At 47.3% G+C, this 19604-nt stretch overlaps 1 protein-coding gene across 2 annotated transcripts in view; it reads right to left on the reverse strand.

Annotated features, from left to right (window-relative positions):
* The window catches only part of TRDMT1 (tRNA aspartic acid methyltransferase 1), a 102049-nt gene that overhangs the window by 62862 nt on the left and 19583 nt on the right, over positions 1-19604 (reverse strand). For both annotated transcript variants that reach the window (XM_077490897.1, XM_077490896.1), the window contains exon 2: positions 19450-19559. In XM_077490897.1, the coding sequence (XP_077347023.1) occupies positions 19450-19559 (110 nt within the window). The remainder of the gene's footprint in view (positions 1-19449; positions 19560-19604) is intronic.

The raw sequence follows: 19604 nt of genomic DNA on the forward strand, positions 1-19604 counted from the left end.
CTTCATTACCCGTCTATAGTAATATGACGTCCGTAATCAGCGCATTTTTATAGCACTGGTCGCTGTATAAATGTGACTGGTCCCAAAAATGTGTCAAAAGAGTCCGATATGTCCGTCACAATGTCACAGTCACAAGAAAAATCGCAGATCGCAGCCATTACTAGTAAAAAAAAATGACATAAATCTATCCCATATATTGTAGACGCTATAACTTTTGTGCAAACCAATCAATATACGCGTATTGCAATTTTTTTACCCAAAATATGTAGAAGAATACATATCAGCCTAAACTGAGGAAAAACTTTGTGTTTTTTTTTTTAAATTGGGATATTTATTATAGCAAAAAGTAAAAAACATTGTGTTTTTTCAAAATTGTCGCTCTTCTTTTGTTTATAGCGCAAAAAATAAAAACCGCAGAGGTGATCAAATACCACCAAAAGAAAGCTCTATTTATGGGGGGAACATTTCATTTGGGTACAGTGTTGCATGACTGCAAAAAAATTGGTCTGGGCAGGAAGGGGGTGAATGCCCTGTATTGAAGTGGTTAACAGAAGATGGAGGTGCCAATATTATGGGGTGATGTGAGGAAGTTTAGTAACAATTGCCTAAGTAACAAATATGTCCAAAATAGAATGAGAAAGTAATTTTTTCAGAGAAAGCCTGCTGTGCCTACAAGTACGTTTAGAACTGCGCAAGATCAAGCACTGTGTATGTGCAAACAGCACTTGCGCTTATTCAAATGTGTTTGTTCACTCCACGGCCAAAATCTTTGTAAATGTCAAACAACGTAAATGCAATTGTTTGGGTTGAACGGGCGCACCTCTAAACTAAAAACTTTTTTTTTTAACACACGTTGGTTCACCTTCACCTTAGGATGCTAGCAACCAACTGAGCATGTCCAGCAAAGTTTTGTTAAGAGATGTATGGGATTTTTTTCCCCCATAATCATAATTACCTAGGTGGATGCAGCATCGGTCCTATGCTGCATCGGTCCCCCGCCGCCTCTTCACTGTGAACCGAGCCCTCGAACCCTACCGATGGCTCGGTTCTCTCACCTCCCCGAGTGGAGTGCTGCTCTGCTCCTCCATGCTCGCTGGAGCACTGAGCTGTGGAGGGACGTGGAGTTGGGATGATGCGGTGCCTGGACTGATCTTGGTGACGTCAGCAGAGATCGGACTTTGGACCGCTCTCTGCTGAAAATGGGAACATAAACACAAATTGCACTCCTGTGACCCATAGGAGAAGACCAGCCGAATGAGCTCAGGCTGGACTTCTCCTTTAATGTCCAATTACTGGAAGGTGCCAGCCAATAACCTAGGGTCCCTGTCCCATGTCCATTGGGGCTTGTTCATACTTGCCTAAATTTCTAATGCTCAACAAACGCTCCTATAGCTTTTGTATGGGCGTCGGACAGGCGTCAATGAGCTTTACATGCAAGACAAAAACAATTCCATAGCTCAACTCACCAACCAGTCTGCTGACCAACCAAATTAACTTGTCTAACCATCTGTTAAAAGCAGGGGTTTAGTTAGCACACATTTGCAAATATGAAAGCTGCAAGGCCCCGTCACGGCACCCTGTGTTGCTTGCAGGCCTAACACTACAAATTTATAAGTGTCTCCACAGTGGAAGCACATGCATGGAATGGATAGATGTGGGACAGGTGAGCCTGCAGGCTGCCAAAGCCCCCTTAAAGAAACAGGAGCACACTGGACACCCAGCAAGAGCACAATGACAGCCCAGTGTGTCCCCGGACTACAAGCAACGCAGGGTGCCGTAATGAGGCCTTGCAGCTTTCACATGCGTTTGCAAATGTGTGCTAACTAAAATCCAGCTTTTAACAGATGGTTAGACAGGTTAATTTGATTGGTCAGTAGACTGGTTGGTGAGTTGAGCTATGGATTTTTTTTTGTCTTACATGTATATGCCCTCCATGTGCTCCTCACCGTGAAGGCCAGTTATGGGTGTGGGCAGTGGCCAGTTTTTTGTTACTGTTCGTATATATGGTCTGGGGACACACTGGGCACCTTCACTGCCATTGTGCTCTTACTGGGTGTCCAGTGTGCTCCTGTTACTTTAAGGGGGCTTGGGCTGCCTCCAGGCTCACCTGTCCCATATCAATCCATTCCATGCATGTGCTTCCACTGTGGAGACACTTATAAATTTGAAGTGTTAGGACTGCAAGCAGCACAGGGTGCCGTGACGAGGCCTCGCAGCTTTCACATTCGTTTGCAAATGTGTGCTAACTAAACCCCTGCTTTTAACAGACGATTAGACAGGTTAATTTGGTTGGTCAGCAGATTGGTTGGAGAGTTGAGCTATGGAATTGTTTTTGTCTTACATGTATATGCCCTCCATGTGTTCCTCACTGTGAAGGCCAGTTATGGGTGTGGGCAGTGGCTAGTTTTTGTCAATGAGCTTTAGTACGGGCATTAGACAAGCATTAATGAGGAGTTAAAAATGCTCCCCAGGGGCGTGACCGGAAGCGGACCTGCATGGACGCTTGCTGAGGCAGCTCTCTCATCAGCCCAGCTACATAGGCCTTAAAGGGGGACAATCTGCACCCATCCGATGGGGAGATCGAGGGCCACCCGATCCGCGGCTAGCAGGGGACCCTCCGCCGCCCCTCCGGGGCCCGCAGCCGACCTCCGGACGTACTTTTCGCCGCCAGAAGCTCCGGCCGGCGGGCCTCCCAAGATGGCGCCGGCCGCGCCGGAGGCGACGCTACAGGCCCCATCCCCGGCCTCGAGTGTGTGGAGCGGCCACCGAGCGGAGATCGTGGAGGGCGGGACGCCTCCTCCACCCAGCACAGCCGACCGGACCCCCGCAGCGGTGAGTGAAGTGCCGCTCCCGCCCGCGTACCAGACCGCCAGCCTAGGCCCGAGGCCTACTACGAGGCCCCTTACTCCGGCCGTCTGTGCACCCATCCCCCCCGGCATACGGAGCAGAGCGAGGCCTTGAGGGATCTGAGCCCGCTGCGGTGGGGCCAGCGGTCCCCTCCACGCAGGGCGACCGACTGGGAGCAGGACGGGGGGGAGGCCTGGGGGGGGCAAGAGGCCGCACCAGGCTGGATCAGCACTCGGGGTACCTGGAGCATGGACCCCCTCCCCCCCCTACGGATACCCAATGCACGGGGAACCTCCTTAGGTTGCTGAGGGCGACGTCGGACCCCCTCCTCTCCACTAGTTCACTGGGGTCCCCCCCTTCCATTGAGGACACTGACTTCCCAGCCCTCCCCCCTCCGGGAAACCCACTGCCCTGGCCTCGGCGGGGACATGGGGGAGTGGCGGAGCCCCGAATGGACCTAGAAGTCCGGTCCCCACCACCCAAATCCCAGAGACTGTCCTCCACGAGGGCTCCTGGCCCACAGCGACATCGAAGTGGCTCCCCGGCCCCTGTCGGCCGTAGTACTGGCTTGGACCCGCAATGGGTAGTGGGGCAGACCCGCACGACCCCCCTGAAGTCACCACCTCCTCAGCCCGGGGCGTGGGACTCTCACATTGGGCCCCCCCCAGATTCACGGGAGACAGCTTATGGACCCCATGGTTCTCCACAGCCGCCCCTTCTGATTCCTACTGGGGTTGACCCTGGAGGGCCCCCCCCGCCCCTACACCCGCAGTGGCAGCAATACCTACAAGCTATCCCCACTAAGGAGGACTTTAAGCAATTGATAGAAGATGTTAAATCAACCTGTCGATCGGAAATACAAATGTTGCACTCCGGTCTCAAGCACTTAGCGGATCGGGTCGAGATGGCCGAGGAGGAGATACAGGAAACTAAAATTGCAATCCACAGGACCCAAGCACAAGGGGCCGACCATCGAATGCTCTTGAGGGACATGCAGCGTCATGTGGAAGACCTGGATAACCGGGGGCGTCGGCATAACATAAGGGTGAGGGGGATTCCAGAGGCGGACGGGCCGGAAGATCTCCAGATTATCCTGCAAGAAATATTTAATAACCTTCTTGGGGAACCCCCCTCCCAGTTTATTGAAATGGACAGAGCTCACAGGGCCTTGCGCTCTAAAGGTGCGACCTCTACCCCCAGGGATGTCATCTGTAGAATTACTTCGTTCCACATCAAAGAGGACATAATGAGACAAGCCCTCCTGGCCCGGGTGGTGAACTTTCGCGACATCCAAGTCCAGCTCTTCCCAGACCTATCCTGGCTCACACTGCAGAAGCGCAGATTGCTTCAACCGTTGCTCCGCACGTTGCAGGACGCCCATATTCCATACCGCTGGGGATATCCGTTCGCTCTTACAGCCAAGCATCAAGGCAAGACGGCAACCTTGCGGTACCCGGAGGATCTCCACTCCTTTTGTGAGGATCTGGGGCTTCATCCCCCCCAGTTGCCGGACTGGGATCTCGTGGCTGCACAGCCTTCCGCCCCCACCCTGTGGCAGAAGGTCCCCTCCCGTCAACGCCTTCGTAACCGGGAGGCGCCTAAGAAAACGGCCCGCCAAGGAAAGGGCTGAGGCTCTGCAAGGCGGCAATCTTCGGGTACTTTCTTTTTCTCCTTTTTTTTTTGATCCCGTAGGCCCGCGGGGCGCAAGGGATCGTGGCCCGTTTTGTTTGTTGGTTGGCCGATAGACTGATGTCCGGACACTCCGAACTTGCCCTTTTTTTTCAGCCCCAAGAGTTTCCGTTTTTTATTTGTTTTTTCTCCCCCTACTAAGTGCCTTCATGTTGAGTTTTGTTTTCCTTAAGGCTGATGTATCTGTGAGATTGAGATCATGGGCTTCTCTCTGTCTCTGAGTCACCCCCCTTTTAACCGGATGCATTGGTGTTGCATCCGGGATTTTGGGAACTGCCTGGCGACTGTTGTCGCAGGGGCGTTCCCTCAGCTCCCCCCCACCTTACGTCAACGGCTTTATCTATGCCTCCTGCTGGGGGGGGCTGGACTCCCATGCGGCCGCCAGGCCCGACCCATGGGCTCGGGTTCTGGTGGCCCCCTGGGAATCCGATTGGACCTGAGCGATCTGCCTGTTCATGGTCTCCTATGGTTTAATTTTGTAATGAACAATGGTTGTTTAATTGCTGTGTACACCTTTATGTGCGATACTAACCTCTTCTCTCTCTCTCCTTTTCTACTTTTCCTTCTCCCTCTTCCCTCCCTGTTCTCTCACCGTGTCGTGGCTGGTGGGCGGCGTGGATCTACCTCTGGAGCCCATTCTCCGGAACGAGCAACCTCCTGGCTCCTGGCGGTCGTCCTGCATGGTGGAATATGGGTAAGTCTCCGCTTATACTGTCACCCCCCTGACATGACCAATGGCTAAGATTTTATCCCTTAATGTCCATGGACTGAATTCTAACGGGAAACGGCATCTGGCACTTAGGGAATTCAGGCAGTCAGGAGCGGATATAGTCTTTGTCCAGGAGACACACTTTGATAAGGGGGGGTCCTTCGCTTTCGCCTCTAGATATTTTCCTTTAGCTTACCTATCCTCGGGCCCTCACAGGAAGGCCGGCGTGGCCATCCTGATACGTCGCGGAGCTCCTTTTACCTACCTCGATCACTATGGTGATCCCGGGGGAGGCTTCTTGATTCTTAAAGGCAACTGGGGTTCACAGCCGATCACCCTATGCACCCTGTATGCCCCCAACGTCCGCCAACATGGCTTTCTTTCCAAACTCATGTCTCGTCTGTTCAAGTCGGACCATGGTTACTTGGTGGTGGGGGGTGACTTTAACCTGGCTCACTCCGCTATTGCGGACCGTTTGGCGACGACGACCCGGCCTCCCTCTGCTAAAGCTCTTAGGGATTCGAAACTATTCCGGCAGTTGACCCGTAGACACGCTCTCTTTGACGTCTGGCGGGCCCTTCACCCGGCGGACCGCCAGTACACGTTCTATTCGGCCCCGCACCAGTTGCACTCCCGCATAGACTACTTCTTTACTAATAACTCCACGCTGAGAGTGGCCCGCCGGGCCCATATCCTGCCGATTTCATGGTCGGACCACGCGCCGATCCTGCTGACATTAGATCTAGCGGCCCCTGTAATTAGACCCTACAATTGGAAACTTAACACCTTTCTCCTGCAACATTCCCCCTCACAGGCGGAAATGACCTCCACCCTGAAACTTTACTTCGCTGAGAATGCGACCCCGGACGTTACTCTCCCCACTCTGTGGGAGGCCCATAAGGCGGTCATTCGCGGAAAGTGCATGGCTCTTTCTTCTGCTTTAAAGAAGGATGCAGAGGCCGCTAAATTGCGGACGGAAAGGGAACTGGGGCAGTTAGAAAGGGATATGCAGGCCTCTCCGTCACTGCGACTCCTCCGGAAGATCACTAGGCTTCGTATGGTGCTTAAGGACCTGGCGCTTCGCCGAGTAGAAAAAGCCATTCTGCGGGTTAGGCAGCTGTATTACGATAGGGGCAACAAGGCGCACTCTCTCTTGGCGAGGAAACTAAACGATAAAACCCTTCTATCCACTCCACATCAGATTAAATCTAAAAACAACACCGTAGTCTCTCACCCTAAGGAGATAGCAGACACATTTGCGAAATTTTACGCGGAGTTGTACAACAGCGACGATATACCTAGTGCTCCCCTGTCGGAGGAGCTCTCCCAGCGCATGCGCCAATACTTGACAGACAGTGGGATCCCCCGCATCCGAGACCTGGATCTGGCCTCCCTGAATATGCCCATCACGGAGGAGGAAATAGAGCTGACCGTCAAGTCGCTACCGGCTCATAAATCCCCGGGCCCGGACGGTTTACCCTACGAATACTACAAAACGTTTCTGCCCCTTCTGCTTCCTTACTTGAGCAGATTGTTTAATGCGTTTTTGTTAAATACCCCGGTCCCTCCCGATATGCAACGCTCCTTCATCACCCTGATACCCAAGCCCGATAAGGACCCCATTCTCTGTGCCAATTATAGGCCCATTGCACTCCTGAATACAGATCTAAAGATCTTTACGAAGCTCCTCTCCCTCCGGCTCAATAGGGTCCTCCCCTCCCTCATCCATAAAGATCAGGTGGGATTTGTCCCTCTTCGCCAAGCCGGCGACAATACTAGGAGGGTCATAAATTTAGTCGACGTGGCGAATAGGGGGGGCACCCCGTCTTTGCTTCTGAGTTTAGATGCGGAAAAGGCATTTGATAGACTGGGGTGGCCCTTCCTGTTCGCCACGTTGCAGCACATGGGGATGAGGGGACCGTTTCTGCGGGCCATACGCCACCTTTACTCTAACCCGTCCTCCCAGGTTAAAACCCCCTTCGCTACATCCTCGGCGTTCTCGGTCTCTAATGGCACGCGCCAGGGCTGCCCCCTGTCGCCTTTACTATTTGCTATCTGTGTGGAACCCCTGGCGGCGTCCATTCGGCGGAACCCGGATATCAGGGGTGTCCCGGTTCGGGACAGGGAATTTAAGGTGGCCTTGTTCACGGACGATGTCATTCTCACCCTGACCCAGCCCAGGATATCCCTGCCTAACCTACATAGGGAGTTGGACCGCTACAGCGCCCTATCGGGCTATAAAATTAATGCATCCAAATCGGAAGCCCTCCCGGTAAATATGCCGCCCCAGGAAGTCGAACATCTCCGAGCCACTTTTCCGTACCACTGGAAAACTGATTCCCTGAAATACTTGGGGGTTCATATCACCCCGACCTTTGAATCTCTGTATCAGGCAAACTTCCCGCCCCTGTATGGAGCTATTAGGCACTTACTTTCCCAATGGCGGAAGCACCAAATCTCCCTCTTTGGTAGGATTGCTTCGGTGAAGATGACGATTCTCCCGAAGCTCCTCTACCTTTTCCAGACCCTTCCTATCCCAGTACCTTATCACCACCTGAGAAAACTACAGGCGGACCTGCTTGATTTTACATGGAATTACAAGCGTCATAGAATCCCTCGTTCGGTAATGACAGCCTCTCGCTCAGCCGGGGGATTGGCGTTTCCGGATCTTGTAAAGTATTTCCAGGCAGCTCAGCTCCGGGCAGTGACCTCTTGGTTCACCCAGAGGTCGTACAACCGATGGACGGAAATTGAGAAGCTCTGGATGGCCCCAGCGCATCCTAACAGTATGCTATGGAGCGCTCCAGCGTTGACTCCCCGGACCCAGCTGCTAGGATCTATGTCCCATTTACAGGGCCTATGGCGCAAGCTTACTAAGATACATGTCTTGTCCTCGGACAAATCGCTCCTGACGTCCTTCCTGTACCACCCTAAGATGCCAGACAGCCTGACGTATGCGATGTCCCACCCGTGGTCGTCCCGGAACCTCTTCCATCTGGGGACCTTAGTGGACCCCAGATCGCGGAGAATGTTGTCTTATGCTGATCTTCAGTCCAAATTTGACCTCCCGAGACAGAGCTTCTACAGCTACCTGCAGATACGGCATTTCGCCCAGACCATATCCTCTGACCTGCGATTCTCCCCTCCCTCCGCTTTTGAGACCATAATCCTAGAGGGCATGGCCCAAAGGGGATTGATATCAGCTATATATAAAATTCTTAATGCACCCCCGTTAGCTTCGGTACGCAGACATGCTTATATGCTCCGGTGGGAGGAACAGCTGGGGGAGGAGCTAACGGACGAGCAATGGCAGACGATATGGTCCCAGGCCTCGAAAAGCTCTCTATGCACGCTCTACAGGGAGAACGCGTACAAAATTTTGTTTTTCTGGTACATGACCCCAGACGTCCTTCACGCCATTTACCCTACCACCTCTGACAGATGCTGGAGGTGCTTGACTCACAAAGGCACGTTGTTCCACATTTTTTGGCAATGTCCCTTGGTGGTTCCCTTCTGGGAGGGGGTCCGGCGCCTTTTGTCGGATCTCTTGGACCGGTGGGTGGTTCTGGATCCTAAGACCTTCTTGTTGGGTATCCCTTTCCCTAAATTGACGAAGTCCCGCAAGACATTGTCACGACATATCCTGACAGCGGCGAGATGCCTAATAGCCCTACATTGGAAAAAGGTACTGCCCCCCGCTCTCGGAGCACTCCATGCTAGAGTTCAGGACGTGGAGTTGATGGAGAGGATGACCGCCAGGATCCGGGACAGGCTTGAGGCCCACGATGTGGTCTGGAGCCCTTGGAACTTACGGGAGCTCCGGAGGTGAAAATGCCGCAGGGACCACACATGGTGACTATACCCCCTGCCTTTCCTTACCCCTCCTCCCCCACGTTCCCCTCTCCCTCCTTTTTCTTTTCTCTTCTCTTTATCTCCTATGCTATTCTCTCTCTCATTCTCCTCACCCCTCTTATTTCCTATCCTTCTCGTCTCTGCTCTCGTTTTTCTTCTCTCTCTACTGCTTGGTATTCTTATATCTCTCTGCCAGTCTCTTTTTCCGTTTTCCTCATGGCTGGTGTTCCTACGTGCCTTGTTGCTCCTCTAGCGCACTACTTCGTAGATGCTGTTTCTCATGAGAAGTTAATACTGTTGGTAGCTGTTTATGATTGGGTGCGGGGCTACCCTACTGGACCCTGAGGTGGGCAATGCCACTTGTTGACTGACGGGGTCGGCCCGGTTGTTCGCGGGGGGCCCCCCCCGGGCTGGCAGTTGCCAGTCCTGGGGGGGCCTGCTGGAACGGGCCGCTGGATGGGTGGTCCCTGCAGCCCTCTATTATCTATTCTAACTGTTCTACTACGATGTAGTAATGCATGACGTGTAATGCACTCTTTGAATATAAATAAATATGTTATTTGAAAAAAAAAAAAAAAAATGCTCCCCAAACGCCCTATGGGCAGTTTTGAAGCGTTGGGCGCGCGCTAAAACTGCTCCACAAATGCCTATTCCATTACAGCAAATTAACAAATCTTAATGCCCCGCAACTGCCTGCCAGAGCATTTTCGAGGCGTTACCATAGACTAGAATGGGAGGCGTTGAAATGCTTCAAACGCCTCCTGACTTGACATAAGGCTTCAATTTTAAAGCGATGCCAACGCTTAGTGTGAACAACACTATGTGTTGTCTATTGTGGATAGATCTTAAAGCCAGTGTGAACCTTAAACCAGGACTTAGGATAGCGTTTTAAATAACATTTAGAGCTAAACATATTAAAGTCTCATGAAAATAACCAAAATGTGTTCCCACAGAGCAGTGGAAAGCATTTTCCACATGAAGCAGACTTCCTATCTGATAAATCCATCATAAAAACTGACAGACACTTTCAATTTCCATCATCTGTAACTCCATCCTCTGTAACTTGAGCAGAAATACATAAGAACATATACCTGCATTCACAAATGCATGAGTGTGTTTATGTGATTTTGGAGCAATTTTTTGTGTGCATTCTTTGCACAATTTTCAGGCTTCAGTGTTTTTAATCTAGCCAATGGAAAGCTAGTTACCAGTAGGAAAGAATTGTTAGGTAGAATTGTGCAGTCCTGCTCCAAAGAGGCTTCTTTACTTTTTCTGAGCATTAAACAAAATTGCTTAGAAGTGAACGGGCAAAATGGAATAAAACGGAAATCCGAGCTTCAAGCATTGAAGTGTGAATGGGGGCTAAAGATGATAATTCTGTACTGTAGTGAGTACAGATGAAGCATCTTCAAGTAATGTCATAGTGACATGCAACAAAATTGATGACTGCGGTAATTTAAAAAGCCGTCTTATCAGCTAACCTTTGCACAAAGCTATCTGTTAATCACAGAATCATGATTTTGCACTAAGCTGATATTTATTACATGTTGTTTCTTGCATACATGAGTGCAGAAGTTATAAAAAATGCTTGTTAAACAAATCTAAAGTCAGAACATTCATATGAAGATGCATAAGAAAATTTTCAGTACATTGGATGACTTGACAAATGTTATTGAAAAGTACTGTACTTCAAAACGTTGTTTCCTTTGAACATTCCATATTGGTATGAATGTCATTTCTCAAATAAAAACCACATTCGCTGTTCGTTCGAGAAAAAATTTCCATCTTACCCCTTCGAATTTTCTTGTGACTGTAGTCAAAAACAAGAATCTATTTGACCCCATTAATGATTAAAAGCTTTAAACAGTTATCATCTAAACATTTGTATCCACTGGAAAAAAATTTTGTGACAACTGTAATGCCACGTACACACGATCGGAATTCTCGTCCGAAAAAGCTCTGATGGTTTTCCCGACGGAATACGGCTCAAGCTGTCTTGCCTACACATGGTCACATCAAATTCCGATCATTTAAAACGCAGTGACGTAGGAAAAAGGAAGTTCAATAGCCAGTAGCCAATAGCTTCTGTCCCGTAGTTGAATCTGAGCATGCGTGATTTTTGGCGTGTCGGAATTGCATACACACGATCGGAATTACCGATAGAAAGTTTTTTCGCCAGGAAAATTGAGAACATGCTATCAATTTTTGGCTTGCTGAAATTCGGACAGCTAAATTCCGATGGAGCATACACATGGTCGCATTTTCCGATGAAAAGCTCTCATCGGTCTTTTTCTGGCCGGAATTCCGATCGTGTGTACGCGGCATAAGACTTTGCTCTTCCTAATGCCCGGTATATTGAAAAGATTCTCTTCTCTGATCCCCAGCCTCTCTCCTGTGTCCCTACAGAGGATGTTTACCTTTCCTAGTTGTCTATTGTCACTGTGACGGAAGGTGTAAGGCTCCGTTCACACTGCGATTCCAGGATTGCGGCAAAATACGGTGCGATTTTGGAGCAATGGCCGAGTGTCAAAACACGCTATAATCGAGGCAAAAAGCGCAACCGCAAACACTCCTGGCTCTGTGCCAAATTTGGTACATGAGTTTCTTTGGAGCGTTTTTTGAAGCAGAGGGAAGCCCATTCAAATGAATTGCGGCACTCCAAAAATGCTTAAAAAAAAAGCACTGCAGCAGCTGTCGCTGCACTATGCTCAGGTGTGAATGGAGCCCGATCAGAAAATCGTAGAAAGATACTGGATTTATGAGCGATCGTATGATAATCTGGGCTGCGGTAAGGCAAGTATATTCATACTTCATTTACAGACGACTGTTGGGTAACAGTGAATATATGCAGATGGGGTCATTTTAAGACTTAATATCAGGTAGAAAATAAAAACAGTAAATTAAGGAAGTCATACTATTTTAATTATAATCATGTATCCTACTTAACTGGCTTTAAGTGGAGCTCCACCCAAAAGGGGAAGCGCCACTTATCTGCCTCAACCCCCCCCCCCCCCCGTCCGCTGCCACATTTGGCACCTTTCAGGAGAATTGGGTACCTGGTTTTGACAGGTACCTGCTCCCTCTTCTGGCCGCGGCAAACTCTGACAGGAAGTCTAGTCCCCCTTCTCCTTCCCCCACAGCTGTGTCAATCAGAGAGCACAGCACACTTTGCGCATGCGCAGTAGGAAACCAGCTGTGAAGCCGCACGACTGCACTGCCGGTTTCCCCTAATGGAGATGGTGGCAGTAGTACCCAATAGCCGACTGAAAAATCGGCTCGGGTGAAGAGACTGCTGGATTCTTGGACAGGTTAGTGTCCTAATATTAAAAGTCAGCAGCTACAGGATTTTATTTTTTTCTGCAGGATCCCGGAGCTCCGCTTTAATTACATAAAGAGAGTACAGAAAGAACAGTCAAAATATAAGGTTACATACACTATTGGATATATACAATTTTGCATACGAATGTACAGGCAGTCTGATGGCGGTCATACATGGATTGAAACTTGGCCAGTTCAGGAGGGACCAGTCAAATTTAGATCCATGTGTGGCCACTGTGGTTGTACATCTACTGATCAGCTTCTGCACAACCGCCCTGTTACATTTTTCCTGCTTGATCAGCACCACAGGCTATAGCCTGCAACACTGATCAGGGTAGTCTGATGTATTCCCAATGGTTGAAAGAAAAAAAGAAACTGACTCATCTATGGGTTGCTCAAGTTTAGAGCAGAGGTACGAAAACAAGACCTGTGCAGACAATGCCACTTCAACTGTTTAACAACATTACAGCACAGATCCTCCTTTAAAAAATGAGAAACACTAGTGGACTGCCAACAGGTCCCATTGTCATCCAATGTCAACTATAATATACACATCAGGAAGATTTCAGTGTAGTATTTTTTAATTGGTTAAAAGGGCAAAAGTTTTTTTTCTATAGACGCAAATAAACTGGCTCAGGATTGAGCCTGCACAAGTGCTTTGGCGCACTCTGAGAAGAGAGAGAGCCACTCTGTGCAAAATCTTTGTACAGAACAGATAAGTATAATATGTTTATTATTTTGAGAAAAAAAAAAAAATGGAAGCTTTACAAAAGTATGGGATTAAAAAAAAAACAAAAAAACAAAAAAAACAATCAATCATAGCCACATAGGTGGATGCAGCATTGGTACAATGGTGCAATGCTGCATCTGTCCCGCACTGCATCTAAGACTGGGAACTGAGCGATTAAAGACCACTAATTGCTCAGTTCTATAGTCTTCAGTGACTGTCAGTCACTGGTTCTCTGCTCTGCTCCTCCAGTTGTCACTGAAGCACCAGGATGTGGAGGGGGAGGGAGCGGTTGACTCTCAGCAGTGCTCTGAGAGGCTAAGGTCGGCCATAGATGGAGAAAATGTCTTTCCTGCAACTACGGGATGCCACCCCCCCGCTGGCAGAAGACAGCGATTATTGCTAGCAGCTAAAAAGAGAAAAATGTTGGGACTTTGTGTGAGACCTTGAACATCCAGCTGCTCCTGATGAGTGGATACAAATCCACGAAACGCGTCAAGCTTTCATATTTGTTGCCATATCACAGTATCCATATCCATACCGTGGGTTTTATCCAAGGGTTGAGACATTGATTTATTTTTTATTATAATATGTTCATCATGTCTATGTCTAATTTGGGTGTACTGCTGACATCTATTTTACCATGTGATACATTGTTTATTATGCTATAAATTTTATTATGAGATATTGTATTAATCATGTTTTATTTACTTTGTATCATATTTATTGATTTAATTAATTACTTATCAATATATTGTATTAATCATGTTCTACCTACTTTGTATCATACTTACTGATTTAATTAAATACCTATCAAAAATACTGCTCTATGCCCATTATTGTCACTACTGAACATTGTATATACTATAATTAATGTCTTAGCCTACCCGAGTGGTGTATTTCATATAAAATCCCAATGTCCCTCATGTCCCCTATTTTCCCCCTTTTCTATTGCTAGCAGCTATAACAGCGGCTTGCAATAATTGCATGTAAAACCAGGCAGGCTGGTTGTGCCCAAGTTGGTCGATTGATCAACCTGGCTACAATCAGCCTGCCTATACATGTTTGGAATCTCTGCCAGTTCCTGCTGAACCAGCCAAAATTCAAACCATCTGGGAATCTGGGTAGATCCCAACACTAACGTCGGGGTCCCCCCAGAGCCTGGACCAGCTCCTGTGGCCCATAGGAGAAGTAGGGGTAAAAGGGTTTTGTCCTACTTCTCATTTAAATGCAACTAGTCAAGGTTCCTGACTTTTCTTTCACACCAGATCCCCATAATTCCCTGCACAGCAGCAGACTGCAAGATCGGGGATCTGAAAGCACCAACAGCAAATCAGACCCTCCTACAATGCAAATGCACTGACATTGCACATGTTGAAAGGAGGCAAGATAGAAAAGTTCTTAATCGTTGCTATGTTGCTGTCTCTTCATTGTCCAATCCACAGGTTGGGGAAGCAGACCAAGCTGTGCTACTGCAGTGGAAGTTAAAGCTGTAAAGCAGGGGTCTCCAAACTTTCTAAACAAAAGGGTCTGACTTTTGTCCTTCAGACTTTAGGGGGGCAGGAATTCGGCCAGTGGGGATAGAAAATGTCCTATATTCAGTAATGCCGCGTACACACGGGCGGACTGTATGGCGTACTTAGTCCGTTGAAACACATTTCAGCGGACAGTCCGCTCGTGTGTGGGCTTCAGCGGACTTTTTCAGCGTGCAGTCTGGCGTACTAAGAATTTCGGATTTTTCGAAATTCTGTCCGTCATACTTTGGTTTCAGCGGACAATCCGCTCGTCAGTATGCTAGTCGGACGGACTAAGAATGGCGCATGCCCAGAAAGGATTTACACGGCGAAAGGGTGCATTGCTGTGTATTGGACTTCCTATTTCTAGTCCCGTCGTACGTGCTGTACACGTCATCGCGCAAGCTTTCGTCGGACTGTTTGGGTATCCGTGTGTGGTCAAGTCCGTTCAGTGGAAAGTATGACGGACTGTCCGTCGGATTGTATGACGGACTAAGTACGCCATACAGTTCGCTCGTGTGTACGCGGCATAAGAGTAAACAGTGCCTCAGGCTTGGTGGTCAATTAGCATAAATAAATTATATAATGCCTGTGGTCAATAGGAGGAGGAATAGTGCCCCATCATTGGTATCAGTGGGAAGAATAGGGCCCCATCATTGGTATCAGTGGGAGGAATAGCGCTCCATCATTGGTATCAGTCGGTGGAATAGCACCCCATCATTGGCATCAGTGGAAGGAATAGTGCCCCATCATTGGTATTAGTGGAAAAATAGTGCCCCATCATTGGCATCAGTGGGAAGAATAGTGCCCCATCATTGGTATCAGTGGGAGAAATAGTGCCCCATCGTTGGTATCAGTGGGAAGAATAGTGCCCCATCATTGGTATCAGGGAGAGGAATATTGACCTGTCATTGGTATCAGTGACAGGAATAGTGCCCCATCATTGGTATCAGTGGGAAGAATAATGTGTTGGTGTGTGGTGCCCCAAAGGCTGGATAAAGGCTCGCAAAAGGCGACATCCAGCCCCTGGGCTTAGTTTCTGGACCACCGATATAAAGTATTACAGATTACAGTAGGTAACACAGTCTACACTGTATATGTAGCTGATCCGTGTATTTAGGTGCATGCCTGGACTTTGGACCTGGACAACTTTAAAGGAGTAAAATGAGCATCATACCCAACCTCTTTGTAGTATACAAAGGAAAAAAGAAAATAACTGCGCTAAGGTTAAGAATGTGAATGTGTAAATGTGTAAATATATAAAGAAATTCCTGTGAGGATATTAAGCTGCGGCTTCGCTATGTCACATGCATGCAAATAAGAAAACGAAAAATCATAAGCCGCGCTAAATGGATACCAAAGCAAATACAACCAACTATTTGTGCAATAATATAAAAATAAATATTGGAATAGATATTAGTAGATGCAACCAACTGCTAGTGCAAAATATGCAAGTAAATATTGAAATAGATATTATATAGGGTATGGCAACCCTATATGTGTAAATACATATACGTGATACAAAACATATAAGTATTGAAATTTCTGATCCCAAAAACCCACAAATGCTGATGGGCACGTAAATTAAGAATCAGTGACATACACCTATGATAAAAATAAACATATAAAGTATAAACACCCAGTGTATGAACAATGAGTCCGTATAAAGAACAAGAAGGGGTTAACGTGAGACCAAAATAAAGTCCTCTGGGTAAAAACCACACTAATCCTGGAAATCCAAATATGGGAGCAGTTATGTTCAATCCACCACCAACACACGATAAGATTTACTGCTTACCAGATATGATTGACCCCCCACTACAGAGGGTCACACGGGGCTTTATAGGGATGGACGTCACTTCCAACCGCAAGGTAAAGGGGTTCCTCGATGTCTTCCTGGCTTCGCTCTTTTAGGAACTCTTGGGAAGAAAACTCACTCCCGGACACTCAACTCAGTAGTCCAAACAGACTCAGAGCCAGGGGCATCAAAACCATAGGAAAAAAGTAAAGCTCAAAATAGTGTAAAACCCTTTTTATTTTAAGGTAAAAATATAAAAATACACTTACAAGTGTGTAAAAGAAAAAAGCGCCTTAAGTCCGTGGCGCCGGCCGGACACACACGGACAAACTCGTTCTCCTGGAACCCGTCACAAAACCGAGGTGAATGTAGCGCACCGCTCAGCCCATTTTTCTTTTACACACTTGTAAGTGTATTTTTATATTTTTACCTTAAAATAAAAAGGGTTTTACACTATTTTGAGCTTTACTTTTTTCCTATGGTTTTGATGCCCCTGGCTCTGAGTCTGTTTGGACTACTGAGTTGAGTGTCCGGGAGTGAGTTTTCTTCCCAAGAGTTCCTAAAAGAGCGAAGCCAGGAAGACATCGAGGAACCCCTTTACCTTGCGGTTGGAAGTGACGTCCATCCCTATAAAGCCCCGTGTGACCCTCTGTAGTGGGGGGTCAATCATATCTGGTAAGCAGTAAATCTTATCGTGTGTTGGTGGTGGATTGAACATAACTGCTCCCATATTTGGATTTCCAGGATTAGTGTGGTTTTTACCCAGAGGACTTTATTTTGGTCTCACGTTAACCCCTTCTTGTTCTTTATACGGACTCATTGTTCATACACTGGGTGTTTATACTTTATATGTTTATTTTTATCATAGGTGTATGTCACTGATTCTTAATTTACGTGCCCATCAGCATTTGTGGGTTTTTGGGATCAGAAATTTCAATACTTATATGTTTTGTATCACGTATATGTATTTACACATATAGGGTTGCCATACCCTATATAATATCTATTTCAATATTTACTTGCATATTTTGCACTAGCAGTTGGTTGCATCTACTAATATCTATTCCAATATTTATTTTTATATTATTGCACAAATAGTTGGTTGTATTTGCTTTGGTATCCATTTAGCGCGGCTTATGATTTTTCGTTTTCTTTGTAGTATAGCAATCCCAGAAAACAATAACTTTTTCTCAAAATGAAAAAAAATGTAAGATAAATTGTCTGGCAATCGGGATAACTTATGACAAACAAGCGTTTTGCTAACAGGAAACTTAAGAATAGGTAAGTGGTTAAAGAAAATATGGTTTCTTTCCTCTATTTGTATAAAGGAAATGTCAGGAAACAATTATAACAGTTCTACAGAAAACTAAATGTGGACATCTAAAGGGCATATCGAGTTATAAAAAAGTGATTACCGGTATATTCAACAAGCATATTCTAGTTCAGATGTTAAACAGGACCAGTAAAATACGCTGTTCAGCTATAATATTATGGTAATGTTAAGTAGATCCCCCTTTTGCCACCAAAACAGCCTAAGGCTGGGTTCACATTGCAGCGATGCGGGAACGCTGCGAATCCGCGGCGGGTTCCCGCATCGCATACCTCCCGGTGGCAGTTCACACTGCCCTATGCGAACTGCTGGGAGTGTCAGTGAAATGATAATGACACCCCCAGATCAGTTCGCATATCGCAGTGCGATCTGCAAACTCGGACAGGAATCGGATCGCATGGTGTGAACACCCATGCGATCAGATTCTGCTGCAGACCAAAAAAAGGGTCCTGTGCGAGTTTGGGCCGCGTGCGATGCGAATTCAGCCATACTATCTGTATGGCTGAACTCGAATCGCACAGAGATCGGATGTGATTTGCACTGCAGTGCGGTGCGAATCACATCCGTTCTCATAAACCGCTGCAATGTGAACCCAGCCTTAACCCAACAAGGCATGGACTCCACTAGGCAAAGCATCACACTACCTCCACCGGCTTGCCTTCCCCAGGTAAGTGATGGACGTACACCGGCCTTCCAGACAATGTAAAAAAAAATGCGATTCATCAGACCAGGCCACCTTCTCCCATTCTTCTGTGGTCCAGTTCTGATGCTCACATGCCCATTGTAGACGCTTTTTGGCTGTGGACAGCATGGGCACCCTGACCGGTCTGTGGCTAAGCAGCTCCATACACAACAAACTGCGATGCCCTGTGTGTTCTGACACCTTTGTATCAGAACCAGCATTGACTTTTTCAGCAATTTGGGCTTCAGTAGCTCTTCTACTTGGATTGGACTACACGGGCCAGCCTTCGCTCTCCATGTACATCAATGAGCCTTGGCTGCCCATCATCCTGTCATTGGTTTTCCTTCCTTGGACCCCATTTGGTCGGTCCTGACTACTGCAGACTGGAAACACACCTGAGCGTTTTGTAGCTTGAAGCCTGAAGCTACAAAACGCTGGAGGTGAAAAAATCTATTATTCTAAATGAAGATGGTTCACATCTCCCCTCCAAGTTGCCTGAAGCTGAACGCCTGAAGCTCAAACAAGTTCTGGACCCTTTTTTGTCACTCGAATCGGGCAGATTTGGGCATTTTTCTTCTTTTTACATTGGTGACCTTTTGCTCTGCACAAAAAAGCCACAAAATTGTGCGATTTCTGCTTGAAAACGCTACGCTCAGGTGTGAATGGGGCCTTAGAGTTGCTCTGACCCAGTCATCTAGCCATTACAATTTGGCCCATGTCAAAGTCACTCAAATCCTTACACCGGCCCATTTTTTCTGCCTTCTGGACAACATGCTGCCTAATATATCCCATTTACTTTTGGATGCCATTGTTACAAGATAATCAATGTTGTTCACTTTATGTCAGTGGTCACAATGTTATGGCTGATGGGTGTATTTGTAATATATAATAAGATTTCAATTAGTACTGGCCCAAATTGATCTCTGAGAAATTGCCTTGGAAAACAACTCTGTTTTCATTCTATAATAAGTAAAGGAACTTACCTCTATAGTTTTGGGCCATAATGGAGTGTTTGGAAAATTATATCTGTAGACTTCATTAGCGGTAGTATTAACATCTACAGCTGCCACCACGTCCGCTGCGACCCCACTTGCTGAAAGAGTATGAAATAAAACAGAATTCTTTAAAAACCAAAAAA

This window comes from Lithobates pipiens, unplaced genomic scaffold (genome assembly GCF_037356315.1).
Source record: "Lithobates pipiens isolate NorthernLeopardFrog02 unplaced genomic scaffold, aLitPip1_a1.2 Scaffold_19, whole genome shotgun sequence".
Classification (NCBI taxonomy): Eukaryota; Metazoa; Chordata; class Amphibia; order Anura; family Ranidae; genus Lithobates; species Lithobates pipiens.